This window comes from Ailuropoda melanoleuca, chromosome 12 (genome assembly GCF_002007445.2).
Source record: "Ailuropoda melanoleuca isolate Jingjing chromosome 12, ASM200744v2, whole genome shotgun sequence".
Lineage (NCBI taxonomy): Eukaryota > Metazoa > Chordata > Mammalia > Carnivora > Ursidae > Ailuropoda > Ailuropoda melanoleuca.
In genome coordinates, this window is record NC_048229.1 from 15077891 (window position 1) to 15092728 (window position 14838).

The 14838-nt window shown below is 45.6% G+C and overlaps 1 protein-coding gene across 1 annotated transcript in view; it reads left to right on the forward strand.

Moving 5' to 3' along the window:
• The first annotated feature begins 5242 nt into the window (after positions 1-5242).
• The window catches only part of TMEM233 (transmembrane protein 233), a 36074-nt gene continuing 26478 nt past the window's right edge, over positions 5243-14838 (forward strand). The window contains exon 1 of the mRNA XM_019800122.2: positions 5243-5498. Within this exon, the coding sequence (XP_019655681.1) occupies positions 5313-5498 (186 nt within the window). The 5' untranslated portion in view covers positions 5243-5312. The remainder of the gene's footprint in view (positions 5499-14838) is intronic.

Here is a 14838-nt window from a genome sequence, read left to right on the forward strand (position 1 = left end):
TTTTACCATTCCTAAAGATCTGGAACCTTACTCTTGTATTTTCACAGATCAGCAGAATCTTTCTCTCTCCCACTCTTCTCTCTCCCCCTCTCTTTCCCTTCCTCCCCCTCCTCTCCTCTCTCTCCCTTTTTCCCATTCTTCCCTCTCCTCTCTCTCCTCCCTCTCCTCCCTCCCCCTTTCCTCTCTCTCTCCCCCCTTCTCTCTCTCCCTTTCCTTCCTCCCTCTCTCTTCCCCCTCCTTCTCCTCTCCCTCTCTTCTCCCCACTCCTCTGTCTCTCTCCCTCTCCCCTCTCAATTCTCTCTCTCTCTCTCTCTCTCTTTCTCTCTCCCTCCCTCCATCTCTCCCTCTCCCCATCCCTACCTCCCTCCTTCTATTTTGGAATCCTAGACATAGCTAAGATCAAAAAGCATAGATTCAGAATCACCCTATTAAATATCATAGATCTGGGGCTCCATTTGGCATTGAGAAGCTGTTCTTTGAATCCATCTCATTTCATCTCGTTTGAATCACTTCATTTCTGTAGGCCTCATTGAATCTATGATTGTTCCCTTAGCCTATATTTTAATTTTACATTTGGTACATATCTTATGATATAATTTCTCAACCAGCCAATCTGAGGTTTTTTTCTGCCCTTTTCGAAGACAGACATCTCCCCTGTAAGATTACGGATCACAAAGAAATGATCATAAATGCTGATAATTGGGTACAAAGTCACAGCATTTTTCATGTTTTGTTTAATCACGAAAACCCACCAAAAATAGCCTAAATACCTAATGATCAAGGAACGGTTACGTGCATAATAATCCATCGAATCAATGGAAAATTATGCAGACCATAAAAATATCTGCAAGGAAGGTTCATGGTGATAGAACATTGAGTGAGAAAAACACAAAACTGTCTATAATCCCACTTTATTGGAGAAAAATATACATATGTAGAAAGGGAACAAGAAGGAAATATTCTCTTATTTTTGTGGTGGTTACCACTGGATGGTGGGATACAGGTGAGCTCTCCTCTTACTTATGCTTTTATTCATTTTCCAACTTCTGCAGAATGAATATACATTATATTGACATTTGGAAATAAACTTTTTTCAAATGCCAAAAAAAATGTAAGTTGTTACATTAGGATCCAGAAAGCCCCAATAAGTCCTTCCCCCCTCTCCTAGTTGGGCTGTTCCCTCTCATTTGAAAAGAGGGAAGGTATCGCCACACTATTAAGCAATCAGCCAGCAGGCTTCATTCAAGAGCAATAAACTGACCTCTCAAGAGAGAATTAGTGACGCTCAGGAAATTAGAGCTGGAACCCTGAGTGGTCTAATGCATCCCTCAAGTATTAGCACCATATACATTACACTTTCTGGTGTGGGCACTTTCTTTTCAATTTAATTGTAAATATTTCAAGTGATTGCAATTTCACTGCTACGTTTCACAGACAAGTCAACAGCTATTAATCCACCTTCTCTGGGCGGGTATCATAACATCAGCAAACTTCAGAGATGTCCATTTAACTCTCTGGCTTGGGCCTGTTAGCTGAACAAGGATCTTAGACCTGGTTCAAATCCTGGCACCTCCACTTGGCTGTGAGACTTTACACAAGTCCCTTTACCTATCTGGTCATAGGTTCCCTCATCTGCAAAAGGGAAACCTCTCCATCTACCTCCCAAATAGTGCTGTAGGAATTTTTTTCTCTTTTTAGCGATTTTATTTATTTATTTGAGAGAGAGCACGCATGAGTGAGAGAACACAAGCAGGGGGAGGAGTAGAGGGAGAGGGAAAAGCAAACTCCCCACTGAGGACCCGGGGCTGAATCCTGGGACCCTGGGATCATGACCTGAGCCCAAGGCAGATGCTTAACCGACTGAGCCACCCAGACGCCCCAACATGCTGTAGGAACTAAATGAGATCATGCATCTAGGGAATGCAGACAGTAGGTACTCAGTAAATTTTGGTGATTCTGGAGTGTTGGACCTGTGTTAAAAGGTTGTTTTCCTGGCAGAGGAGATGGGCCATGCTGAGTCAACAACCCTTTTTTTATATTTCCCTGGATGGTACAAGCAGGTTGACATGAGCAGTACAATTCATGACCTTGAATCAGCAAAATTCCATTTGGTACCCAAACCTTGGGCTCAGCCACGCCAACGAAATTCACCAGCCCCAGACCACAAATACGGCTCAGGCAGCACCCACTGAGCCTCTGCACTGTTGATAAGAGCTGCAATTGTAACACTAGCCTTGGGGAAGGGAAAGAGAAGACAGAGCGAAGAGTCTTTTATGCCATGTAATCAGTAGGGTTTGATGAACCGCTGATGTAGGGCTGAAGGACAGAGAACAGTTTCCAACTTAGATGACTAACTACACAAGTTTATTAATCCAATGAATATCTACAGAGCACCTACCAAGGGCCAGAACTGCTCTAGGCGCAGAAGACACTGCAGTGAACCAGAGGGGGGAGAAATCTCTGCTTCTGTGAATTTACCTTCTAGTGGGGAAGACAGACAACAAACAGTAAACAAATACACAAAGACAGTTTCTGGTTGTGATAACCATGAGGAAGGAAATAAAGAAGGTAATGGGATGGAGAATAAGAGGACCATACTTTAGGACACCTGGGTGGCTCAGTCAGCTAAGAGTCTGCCTTTGGCTCAGGTCATGATCCCAGGGTCCTGGGATCGAGTCCCATGTCGAGCTCGCTGTTCAGCATGGAGTCTGCTTCTCCCTCTGCCTGCCATTCTCTCTCTCTGACAAATAAATAAAATCTTAAAAAAAAAAAAAGAGGATCATACTTTAGATGGTCAGGGAAGGACCTCTCAGGAGGTAACACATGAGATGATGGGTCCTGAAAGATGAGAAGGACCCACCAGCTGGAGAAGAGGGGAAGTGTTCCAGGAAGAAGGAAGGGCACGCACAAGAACTTGAGGTGGAAAAGGCTAAGTGCATTTGAGAACAGAGGGGAAAACACCTTTGTAACCAAAGCCTAGTGAGAGGAGAGAATTGATAGGACAGAAGGTTGAAAGTGTGGACAGGACTTAGCTAAGGACCAAGCCTTGAGAAGCAGGCTCTTGGGGGAAAATGTTTTACTTTTGGCATACTGAGTTTGAAGTGCCAGAGGGGCTCTCCAAACTAAGGATCCAGGACTTTGTCCTAAGAACTAGGGATAGTAGTGAGATTCGAGAAAATATCCAGTTATGTCAAAATCACTGGGGAATGTTCTAAAAATACAAATTTCTCAGGCATTGAAAATACAGATTTCTGGGATATCACCCTGGGAAATTCTAATTCATGTAGGTCTTGGTTAAGATCCGAAAAATCGTTTTTGCTGTACGCACAGGTAATTCTGATCCATTCATCCAAGAAATATTTCTTGCATTCCTATATGTGCCAGAAAAATTCTAAGTACTGGAGATACAGCTCTGAACAGGTTACAAAGCTTAAGGTGTAGAGAAAGAACCCATGGCTAACACATAAGCAAATAAATTACAATAATGATACAGGTCATTAAAAAAAAAAGCTGCCGAAATGTAATTACTATGGGACCTACACTAAATAAATCTAAAGAAAAGATCTCTCTCTGAGGAAGTGACTTTGAGTTGATAGCTGAGAAATAAGAAGGAACAGCCATGTGGCAGTCCAGGGGAACAGCATCCTAGGCAGAGGGAACAGCCAAGGCAAAGGCTTGGTCGAGAACTCAGTAGATCTAATTCTTTGATTTATTCCCACTTGATTAACCAACCAAAATGGGGAGAAGGCACTATCTCATCTTTATGTGTTCACATACTAAGCACAGACTTTGTTCCAAGCACTGTGCCAGGTGCTGATACAAAGATGAGCAAGATGGTCCCCTTCTCAGAGAGTCTGAGGGAGTCCAGGGAGGGAGGCAGGTAAGAGAATCAGTATGGCCCCTGAGAAGTGAGAGCATCCCAGATAATCAGTTCATGTTCTGAGAAAGTCAAGCAGATGATTAATACTTCTGCTGTATGATGATGCGAGCAACTATTTCTGAAACTATGCATAATAAAGTGACTTGTATTTCTCTGCAGCCCTGCCGGCTCAGAATATCTGGATTTTTGGTGACATATTTGCACCAAGGGATATTGGGTCTGAGATACTGCATAATGACTATATTTTGGGGGAAATAGCTTCCTAATAAAAACTAACATGTACAGAGCACTTAGATTCACCTGGTTTGACCTGCAATTTTATAATGCGCACAACGTCCCTATGAGGAAGGGATTCCTATTATCCACTTTTTTTCAGATGAAGGAATTGGAGCTCAGTGAGGTGAAGGGACTTTCCTGGGGTCATTCAACTCAAATGTGACAACTGACCATCTCTGCCTGGGTTTGGAGCCTCAGTTCTGGACCATACCCCTCTCATAAATTGCTTAGATAGTGACGCAATTGCTCTCCTTGTGCTGGCTGCCAAGTAGACCCCTCTCTCTTCTTCCCATCGCAATTATCCACCTGGGTTGTCTATACTAGCCAGATCTACCTGCTTCTCCCTCCAGGGGCCCTGTAGGTGGAAAGGTGGAGAGGAGAGGGTTCGTTGTTTGTACACTTGGGAAAAAGCGGACCGCACCCAGACTGGCCCCTACTGGCCCGTGCCCACCAGCGGTCGATACTCAGGTGCAGTCTCCAGAGGACCCCTGTGCAGTGCCCGAAAGGTTGGGCCCGAAGTGTAGCACCCTGCTCCCTGCCCACCTGTCTGGGAAGAGAAATTACTGGGGCTCAGTGTTCAAAGTCTGAGAAGGGACTGGATCAGGAAAAAGCACACTGTTAGTCAAGAGGAAGTAGCCAGTCTGTGGCCACCTGCATAGAGCTGGGCTGCCCTCTGTTACACGTAATGTACTGAAATTCAGCAGCTTGAAAAGATGAGCTGGTCATCTTCAGACGGGAGGCTGGCCCGTTTGCAAAGTAAAGGACCTTGGTTCTCTCCTGCCCTGAGCTTCCTTTTATTTCGGACTTAGAGTCTGTCTGTGCGCCTGTCTGATGGTCTCTGGGTGTGTCCTTCAAGGAGTGCCTTTCCCCTGTTTCTCAGGCCGGCTGGCTCTCTCTCCTCCACNCCCCCCCCCCCCCCCCCCCCCCCGCCTCCCCTCACTCTCTTGTTCCCTCCCTCCCTCTTGCGCGGAAGGCTCTTGGCCCAGGTCCCTCAGGCCGGGCGGGTGGAAGCGTAGAACGCAGGAGAGGTGAGGTCACGCCTCCCTTGAGCCCAGCGCCGCTGGCTTTTCAGAGCCTCGCCGCGAGCGGGCGGCCTCAGTCCCAGACCGCGCGGACCCTGCGCTCCTCCGCCCACCCTGCGCAGCCGGCCTCGCCCATGTCTCAGTACGACCCCAGCTCGGACTTCAAGAGGGCTTTGGACAGCAGTCCGGAGGCCAACACCGAGGATGACAAGACCGAGGAGGACGTGCCCATGCCCAAGAACTACTTGTGGCTCGCCATCGTCTCGTGTTTTTGCCCCGCGTACCCCATCAACATCGTGGCTTTCGTCTTCTCCATCATGGTGAGTGAATGGGGACCTGGAGCAACCAGGGAGGGAAGACCTGGGAGGCGTTGCCACCGCTGGGGACCCAGCGCGCTCTCCACCGCTCCCTTACCCTTACGCACTGCCCCGCGCACCCTAGGTTTTCGGTCCTTTGCGCCGCCGCCTCACTTTTCTCAGGCTCTCAGCACTCTGCCCTCAACCACCAGCTCCTCCTCTGCGCTGCCTGCGGCGCTCAGAGCCCTGATCCAGCCTCTCCCAGGATGGCTTTCCACCTCCTTCCAGCGCCCATGATGCACTCTGTCCACCCGGGGAGTTCCTCCGTGGACTCTGCGGCTTCTTTCGCGGCCTTCCTCCTCTGACATTTGTAGGCACCGGTCCCATTCTTCTCAACCTGCTTTTCTAGGACCTCAAAGTGCGCCACCCTTGCAGGGCAAAAGCACGCCCCGTTCTCTGAGTGCATGGGTTCTACGGCCCCCTCCGTGCCCCGCGCGGGGCTCCCCCTCTCCAGCGCGTGGCACTCTTAGCATACGGTCTTTGCTCTGCTGAGCCCAGGGCGCCGCCCCGGCCACTTTCTAGGGGTTCCCAAGCGATTTCCAACGCCCTCTCTTTAACCCTGGTCCCATGCTTTCTTAGGCACCCCCTCTTGGGGCAACAGCGCCAGCTCCCTCTCCTTGGCACTCTCCGGCACCCCTTTGTCCCCCCTCTTCCCAGCGCTCCCGCTGCTCTCCAGGCCTTTCTTGAGCGCCCCTTATGTCCCTCTCACCTGCAACGTGCACCCTGGCCTCTCTTTTACTCTTTCTGCCCCAGGACGTCATAGTTCTTCCCTCATTTGCTGCATGCGCCCGGACCCTATCTCCGCCTCTCTTGGCGTCCCCCAAGGGCTCCCAGGCTCCCCCTCGACCGCTCAGTCCCGTGCCCGGGGCGCTCCCGGTAAAGCACGACACGGCGACACGGAGCGCCCTTTGCGTGTCCCAGTCTGCCCTCCGGGAGCTCCTATCCATGGCCCCCTTCAGCCCGGGTAGGAACTCCCAGTAGAACCCCACCAGGAGCTCGGTGAGCGCCCGTGAGGCCCTCGCCTTATTGACTGGAGCAGCTGGCCCAGGGATGGCGGCGGGTTAAGGTTCCGACCGGCACTGTCTCGGGACAACCCTTGCGGCGATCTCACAGACCAAGAAACTCCGATTCAGCTCAGGGAAGATCCAGAGTCACCGCCCCCTTCCCCCATTCAAGTCCACCCACACTTGCCCACGAGTGGCACCATATTCGCTCCGTGGGTACACACAAAGACTTCATTTGCACACGCAACCCGCTCTTCCCCAAACCCCGTTGTCCGCTCACCAACATTCAAGCGTGCCGCTTCCGTTCCGACTCCCTGGGTTCAAACCCTAGCTACGACACACTCGTTGAATGATCTCTGGAAATAACTGCATCTCTCTTAACTTCAGTCTTTTTGTTTGTAAAATGGGAATAATCGTAGCCATCATTTCTTAAAGTTGTTGTATTAATGAGATTATTGTAAAAACGCTTGGGAACAGTGTTCAGCAATTATTAGATCTTTAATCCAGTGTCACTTCCTGAGGCCTTCCCTGATCACAGTTTAAAATCAAAATCCCCACAAGCTCTACTCCCCTTTCCTTGCTGTTTTCTGCCCAGAGCAGTCCTCTCCATCTGATAAATTATTTTATATATTATTATGCTTAGGGCTTAGAGTATAAGCCCTATGAGGGTAGGAGTCTTTGTGGGTATTGTTTGTTGCTGTATCTTCAGCATGTAGGAGAGAATCTGGCTGGTGGCAGATGCTCCAGAAATACACGAAATGAATGCATGTGTGAATGAATGAATGAATGAATGAATGGTGCTAATGGATCATGATGTCTGCTTCACTCCTGCTGCCTTTTCCCCCAGACTGGAGCCAGGAAAACCATGGTATCCGGTTCCTTAGGACCAGCCAGCCAGTTTCCTCTCTTCCTTCCTCCCCAGAGATATCCGGTCTTGGGTTTTCTGCAGCGAAGCTGGGGAGGATGCTGCAGCCAAATTCTCCAGGCAGCAGCAGACACTCTGGCTGGAATTGGTGCCCACACTCTATCCTGACTTATTAATGAATCAGCAGCCAGTTCACCCCTTTCCCAGTGCCAATTATAAAACTGCCTGCAAAGGCTTTTTCCTTCATTGATCTGAGATGAGCTAACACTCCAGCTGGTGGTGACAGGTTGGATAATAATGATGCCACTTGGTGTGTCTTGAGGGATAAGACAGGTATATGCTTTGAATGGAAACCTCTTTTTCTGACCCCTCTCTTCCCCATTTCCTCCCTCAAGACTTTTCCAACAGTTTTATAACAAGACACCACTCTTATGCCAGAACTCAGACACTGGACTTATAAGTTAACTAGAGGCAAATTTCACACCTTCTTAAAGCCTTGGTTTCTTCATCTAGAAAATGGGAATGTGAAAAGCGTTTTAAGTTGAGCAAAACTGTTGTAAGGATGGAAAAGGAGAAAGCCTGTCCAGCTCCCAGCATTGTGCTAGGGATGTGCAATAATCGTTGCACAGATGGATAAATTTGGAGCCTGGAAACAACACATGTCACATACGAAAACAAACAGAACATCAAAGAAGTGAAACCCAAATTCTGAAGAGCTTCCCACACTCTCCCCATCGCACACCCTCTAAGGTGTTTTCCCACTGAAACCGTGCAGATCTGGGCTTGACAAGTTTCACGATCAAGATTCCAAAGTCCAAAGAATAAAGAAGAGTAAGGGTGTGTAGGAGGAAGGTGGCTGACCAACTGTGCCAGTTGCCTATGGTGTCTTTTTTTTTTTAAGATTTTATTTATTTATTTGACAGAGAGAGACAGCAAGAGAGGGAACACAAGCAGGGGGAGCGGGAGAGGGAGAAGGAGGCTTCCCGCTGAGCAGGGAGCCCAGAGATGGAGATGGGAGATGCGAGATGCAGGGCTGGATTCCAGGACCCCGCGATCATGACCTGAGCCGAAGCAGATGCTTAACGACTGAGCCACCCAGGTGCCCCTTGCCTATGGTGTCTTGTGGGGTCTGGCTCTTTTCAAGTCCGACTTACCTATAATTTGTGGTAAAATCAGGCACACCGTTGCTAGGTGTAGTGCCATTCCCCGGGGAGGCATTAAAAAATGTTGGGGGGCATCTGTGGGGTCACAGTGATTTGGGGCCCTACTGGCATTTGTTGGAAAAGGGCGAAGAGTACTAACGGCCTGCAATGCTGGAGTCTGTCCCCCAGTGAAGAACTGACCTGCCCCAAACATCAGCAACACCCCAATCAAGAAACACTGTAAGGTAATGCAAAGTGATATAAATGTGACTGTATGGAAAATATTGATAAGGCTCAAAACAACCAGTTCCCAGAACTGTAAAAAGAACCAGCTATCTCAAAACTATGAGATTTTTATTAAACCAAGCCTGAGAAGACGTCTATAAATTACCAAGTTGGAGGAGATCCCAGGGAATAAGAAAACTACTTTGAAAAATATACATTTGAGAAGAACGTTCTTCAAGCCATGGGCGTCTGTGATCTTTCCACCACCCCATGGGGAGGTAGAGAAGTCCTGGGGGTTGTGAGGCAGTCAGTGCCCTACAGACAAGAATTGGTACAACATGGCTTGTCGTACTGGAACTCTGCCAGTGGCAGAGACACAGAAATTTCCATATGGCTTTTGACTCCAGAGAAAGAATGCTTGTTCATTCAACAAATATTTACTGAGCACCTATTATGTGCCAGGCTCTATTCCAGACACTGATATACTCCCTTACCTCTATCAAGGGGTAAATAAGATCAACAAGGTTTCTGTGCTGTTAGGCGTAGAAGGAGAAAAGTTCTAGGCAAATTGTAGGTATAGGGGCAATTTCAGGTTGAGTTCACCGTCTGCTGGTTGTGTAGCTGGAATCTACTACCTGCTTAAGAGGCTGGAGTTGAGTCCATACGGAGCCTCCCTTCTTAATGAGGTCGTGATACAATCATTTGCACAGCTGAACCAATCTGGTCACTCTAAGTGTGGATACAAAATAGCCAATGACTTTGGAATGGGTAATCTATAAGCCTTCTTTCATCAGAACAACTTCTCCTTTACATTTATAGAACCTGTCCTGACACCAACCACTGAGGTTCAAATCCTTTTCTGCCATTTGCTGTGGTTGTGATTTCATGTCACTGACACAATCTTTCTGAGCCTTGGTTTCAACCCTGTAAAATGGGTGTCATGATAGTACCTACTCAAGTATTGCTTGAAGACTGAATGATAGAAGTTAAATGTTTTCATCCCCTTGCCTAGGACACAGCTAGAACTCAGTAAGTGATGATGATGATGTGTATATTTTAGGGATACAAGCCACTGCCTTTTCCAGTGGCAGTTTTCCTTTTTATTGAGACCAGAAAATTCAGTAGGAACAAAAGCAATGACAAGAAAATATGTCACTGGAATAAATGTTATAGCCTAAAAGTAAATATTAATGCTAAACTGGGATGCGTACAAATAGACAAGGGAAGACTTCTGGTTCAGCATGGAATACTGCACAGGCTTGTTTTTTCCACTCCCTTCTGAAACCACTTAAAATGATAGTAAGTGAATCTAAAAGAGTAGGACAAATTAGAACAGGTGAAGAGAGGAGAGAAGTGACAAAATCTTGGAACATGGAAAATGGCTAGTTGAGCACTGACTGACCTTACAGAGTAGATAATGCTGAAATCTAAATCCTTCAGAAGAAGGAGCCAACAAGAATAAAGTCCACTTCCCCTGAGAAACTGTAAAAAGGCTCAGAAATTGTAGGTACCGGTTGAAGATAATACCTTTGAAGGTAGGAATAAAGAGTAGGGCTGAAGAGTGGAATAGTCTTTGAAAGTCTGTTTAAGAAGTCGATACTACCGGAGATCATCTGTCAGCCCCTGCAGTAGGCACCTGACAGAAGATGGGAGATCTGCTCTCTGGTGAGATTAAACAGAACGGCTCTAGACACCAGGCACAGCTGAGGGTGAAGTTAAGGTATCATCGAATAAGGAAGTCTCTAGCCCCTGTCCCCACCTTGTACCCCAACCCTGGCATCCAGGCAGGAGATTGGAGAATTTCTCTCCAAGAACATGACCATACCAAAAGAAAAAAACTTACAAACATGTAGATGTTCTCCAGAGAAATGTTGAAAGCCCACCCAATTGTACACGGTTGCCCATCTGTTAATAAGCCCCATCCTCATCCACAGAACTTCCAAGAAGTTTCTCAGTGTCTCACTTTCAAATAGGAACAGGCAGCGGAAGGTTATTGGACATTTGAGCAGTTCTTCTCAATTAAGAGACCTGTGGTTTACAGAAGAAATGAAGCGTAAGGAAGTAAATAATGCCAAAAGCAGAAGAAAAGTTAAGGATAGATGATGAACATCCTCAGAGAAATAAGAATCTATGTGGTGTCTGCAAAACAAGAACAGGTTGGGAAAAAATAAAACACAGAAGCGAAACAGAGATCTTGGGAATTAAAAATATGAGGGTAGATTTTTTAAAAACACACAGTGGAAGGATTAGAAGTCAAAGTTGAGGGAAGCTCAAGGAAGTTAATACAAAAATCAAAAAGATGGAAAATATGGAAGTAACTCAAACATCTATCAACAGAAGAATGGATAAATAAAATATGGCATACACATACAATGGAGTATTATTCAGCCTTTCAAAAAAAGGAAATTCTGACACATGCTACAACATAAACCTTGAAGACTTACGCTGAGTGAAAGAAACCAGCCACAAAAGGACAAATATTGTATGATTCCACTTTCGTGAGGCACCTGAAGTAGTCACATTCATAGAGACAGAAAGGAGATGATGGTTGCTAGGTTGTTAGTGGCTGGAGACAGAGGGGAATGTGGAGTTACTGTTTAATGGGTACAAAGTCTCAATTTGGGAAGATGGGAAGTTCTGGAGACAGATGGTGGTGATGGTTGCACAACAGCGTGAATGTACTTAATGTCACCGAACTGCACCCTTAAAAAATAGTTAAAATAGCAAATTTTACGATGCATATATTTTATCAGAATAAAAAAATGAGGAAGGAAATTTTCCTCCCCAAAAAGATGGAAATAATCAAAAAAATATAAGAAAATTTGAGAATTGTTCCCAGAGATCTAACACCTAATCAGAAAGTTCATAAAAGGGGCACCTGGGTGATTCAGATGGTAAAGCATCTGCCTTCAGCTCAGGTCATGATCTCGGGGTCCTGGGATTGAGCCTCATATCAGGCTCCCAGCTCAGTGGGGAGTCTGCTTCTCCCTCTGCCTCTGTCCCCTGCCCCTAACTCGTGCTCTCTCAAATAAATAAATAAATAAATAAATATATAAAATCTTTAAAAAAAAGAAAGAAAGAAACAAACAAACAAACAAACAAACAATTCACTGTGGGACACCTGGGTGGCTCAGTTGGTTAAGCAGCTGCCTTCAGCTCAGGTCATGATCCTGGGGTTGAGCCCCACATCGGGCTCCCAGCTCAATGGGGAGTCTGCTTCTCCCTCTGCCTCTCCCCCTGCTCACGCTCTCTCTCTCTCTGTATCTTTCTGTCTCAAATGAATAAATAAAATCTTTTTTAAAAAAAAAAAAGAAAGTTCAAAAAAATTCAAACAAAGAAAACTGATGGGAGGAAATTATTAAATAAATAATACAGGAAAAATGTCTAGAACTGAATGCTTGAGTTTCCAGATTGCAAGAGTACCTTGACACCCAATAAAATGAATGAAATTATATATGTACCAAGGCACATCATGGTGAAATTTCAGATATTTAAGGGTAAAATTTCTCTCTAATCCTACAAACTTATTAGAAGATAAAAACATGCCATGGATGCATTCATAGTGGCTTTGGAATTCCCACCAGTAATGCTGAAAGTTAAACAGTGGAACAGTGATTTTGAAGTCTAAAAGGAAAATTATTTCCAACCTCAATTTAGACCCACCCAAGCAATCAGTCAAGGGAGAGAAAAGAATAAAGACATTTTCAGACATTCAAGATCTCAAAAAAAATATCCAAACAACAGCAACAAAAAACTACCTGCCATACACCTTTTCTCAAAAGTTATGGAAGGATGTGCTCCCTCAAAACAAAGCAGTAAATCAAGAAAGAGAAAGACATAGGACCCAGCCAAAAAAAAAAAAAAAAAGTCCAACACAGGAAAGAGGCAAAGAGAAATCCTCCTCAAAACAAGGCAAGGGGTCTCATAAACCCACAGAGAATACACTGATAATGGACTGGTGGTCTGAAAGCCATTGTCAAAATCCATTATCTGGTCATAGGCTGGCACAGTCAGCTACAGCCCTGCCCTGTGCCTGACCACACCTGCTCTAGAAGACAAGGTCTGTGGTCAAAAAGAAAGGATGAAAGACAAACCAAACTGAGTGTTCTTGCCATCTGACCCAGGCTCTACTGGGGACTGCTCATCCATCAAAACTATGTCTCAAGTGGACTTCAATTAAGTTTAGAGGGGAGTTTGGGGGTTTTGTTTGTTTGTGGGTTTTTTGTGACCAAACAGAACTTGGAAATAACAGATCTCAGTCCAGGCAGCTAACCCAGGAGATTTCACACTGCTCACAAGTTGGAACTCTAAATGTTGTAGCTCACTGGGTCTCTCAGTGTGACTTCTGTCAGCCCTCTCCAGCTCTTCCCACATGATTGTCAGCTGAGAAATGGGGTATTAATGCTATGGACTCTTGTGATTTATCTCTTACTAATTTCCTGCACATGAAGCTCTGAAGAGAATTAAAATGGTTCCAGATGATAAAGACCTTACCTGAAGGGTGTCACTGTTGGAAATTTCTGTTATAGATACCCGCAGATTTTCTAGATATGTGTGTCATCCAAGCAGCTGCTGCTTTGTTGGCTATTACATGGCAGAGGGTGGCCACTGATGTTTGTTACTTGGGAATCTAGAATTTAAACTGCTGTTGGAGTCCTTTTGGTCCTCAGTACAGACTACATCTATATCAAGATGTTAATCTGTGTGTTTCTATACAAGAAAATACTTTTTTTTTCCTTTCAAGTTCCTATTTAAAGTCTAGTTCATTAACATATAAGGTATGGAATCTAGTGATTCAACACTTCCGTACAATACCTGGTGCTCATCACAACAAGGGCCCTCCCTTCATCCCCATCACCTAGTCCTCCGTCCCTCACCCACCTCCCTTCTGGTCACCATCAGTGTGTTCTCTATAGTTAAGAGTCTCTTTCTTGGTTTACCTCTCTGAAAGAAAATACATTTTCTTTTATTTTTTATTTTTTGAGAAAGAGCAAGCATGCACGTGCGCACAAGCATGGGGGGGAGGGGCAGAGGGAAAGGGAGAGAGAATCTTAAGCAGGCTCCATGCTCAGTGCCTCAGTAGAGACAGACCCCAACACGGGGCTCAATCACATGACCCTGCGATCATAACCTGAGCCAAATTGAGGGTCAGACGCTTAACTGACTGAGTCCCCCCAGGTGCCCCAGAAAATACATTTTTTAAAAATATTTTATTTATTTATTTATTTATTTGACAGAGAGAGAGAGCACAAGTAGGGGGAGAGGCAGAGGGAGAGAGAGAAGCAGGCTCCCTGCTGAGCAGGGAGCCCAACGTGGAACTCGATCCCAGGACCCCGGGATCGTGACCTGAGCCGAAGGCAGATGCTTAACCGACTGACCCATCCAGGTGCCCCAAAAATACATTTCAAATACCAATTTACTGATTAAATGATATAATGGCTGTGTCATAAGATAATATGGGAAATGTAGATAAAACAAGATTGGCTGCTAATAGATAGTAAATCTGGGCTATGGGAACATGGGTATTCATTATATTAAATGAATTGTTTAAAAAAAAAAAAAAAGGAAAAAAAGTCCAGCCAGAACCTGTCTCCCAAACACTGACAGTGTCATCAAACACTGCCCAGATAACAATGGCAGCTATTAAATGAGTTGGCAAAACGGGGCCATGGTTGAGGTGCAGTCTGTCATTAATTAGTGAGCAAGTTATTTCTCACTTATAATGTCTGAATTTTAATGATGACTTTGGAGGAAACCTGCAAATAATTATCAAGAGGAGACCAGGTAGGAGGACTCACCTCCCAGAATAGTGTTTCACAAACTTGAACCACTTGAGGATCTTGTTAAATGCAAATATCACTCCTCTTTCAAAACTCAGCTGGAAAATCAGCTCCTCCAAGAGGCCTTTCTTGATTCCCTCTCTCCCCCACCCTGGGTTGTTCTCATTATACTCTAAACAGATTTCTCTCAGGGAACCTTCACTTCCTCGCACCAATCTGTGTATGTGAAACCCCTGAGGTGGCACTGTGGGCCCCAGAGCCTAGCACAATGCTGAATACATAGTCAAT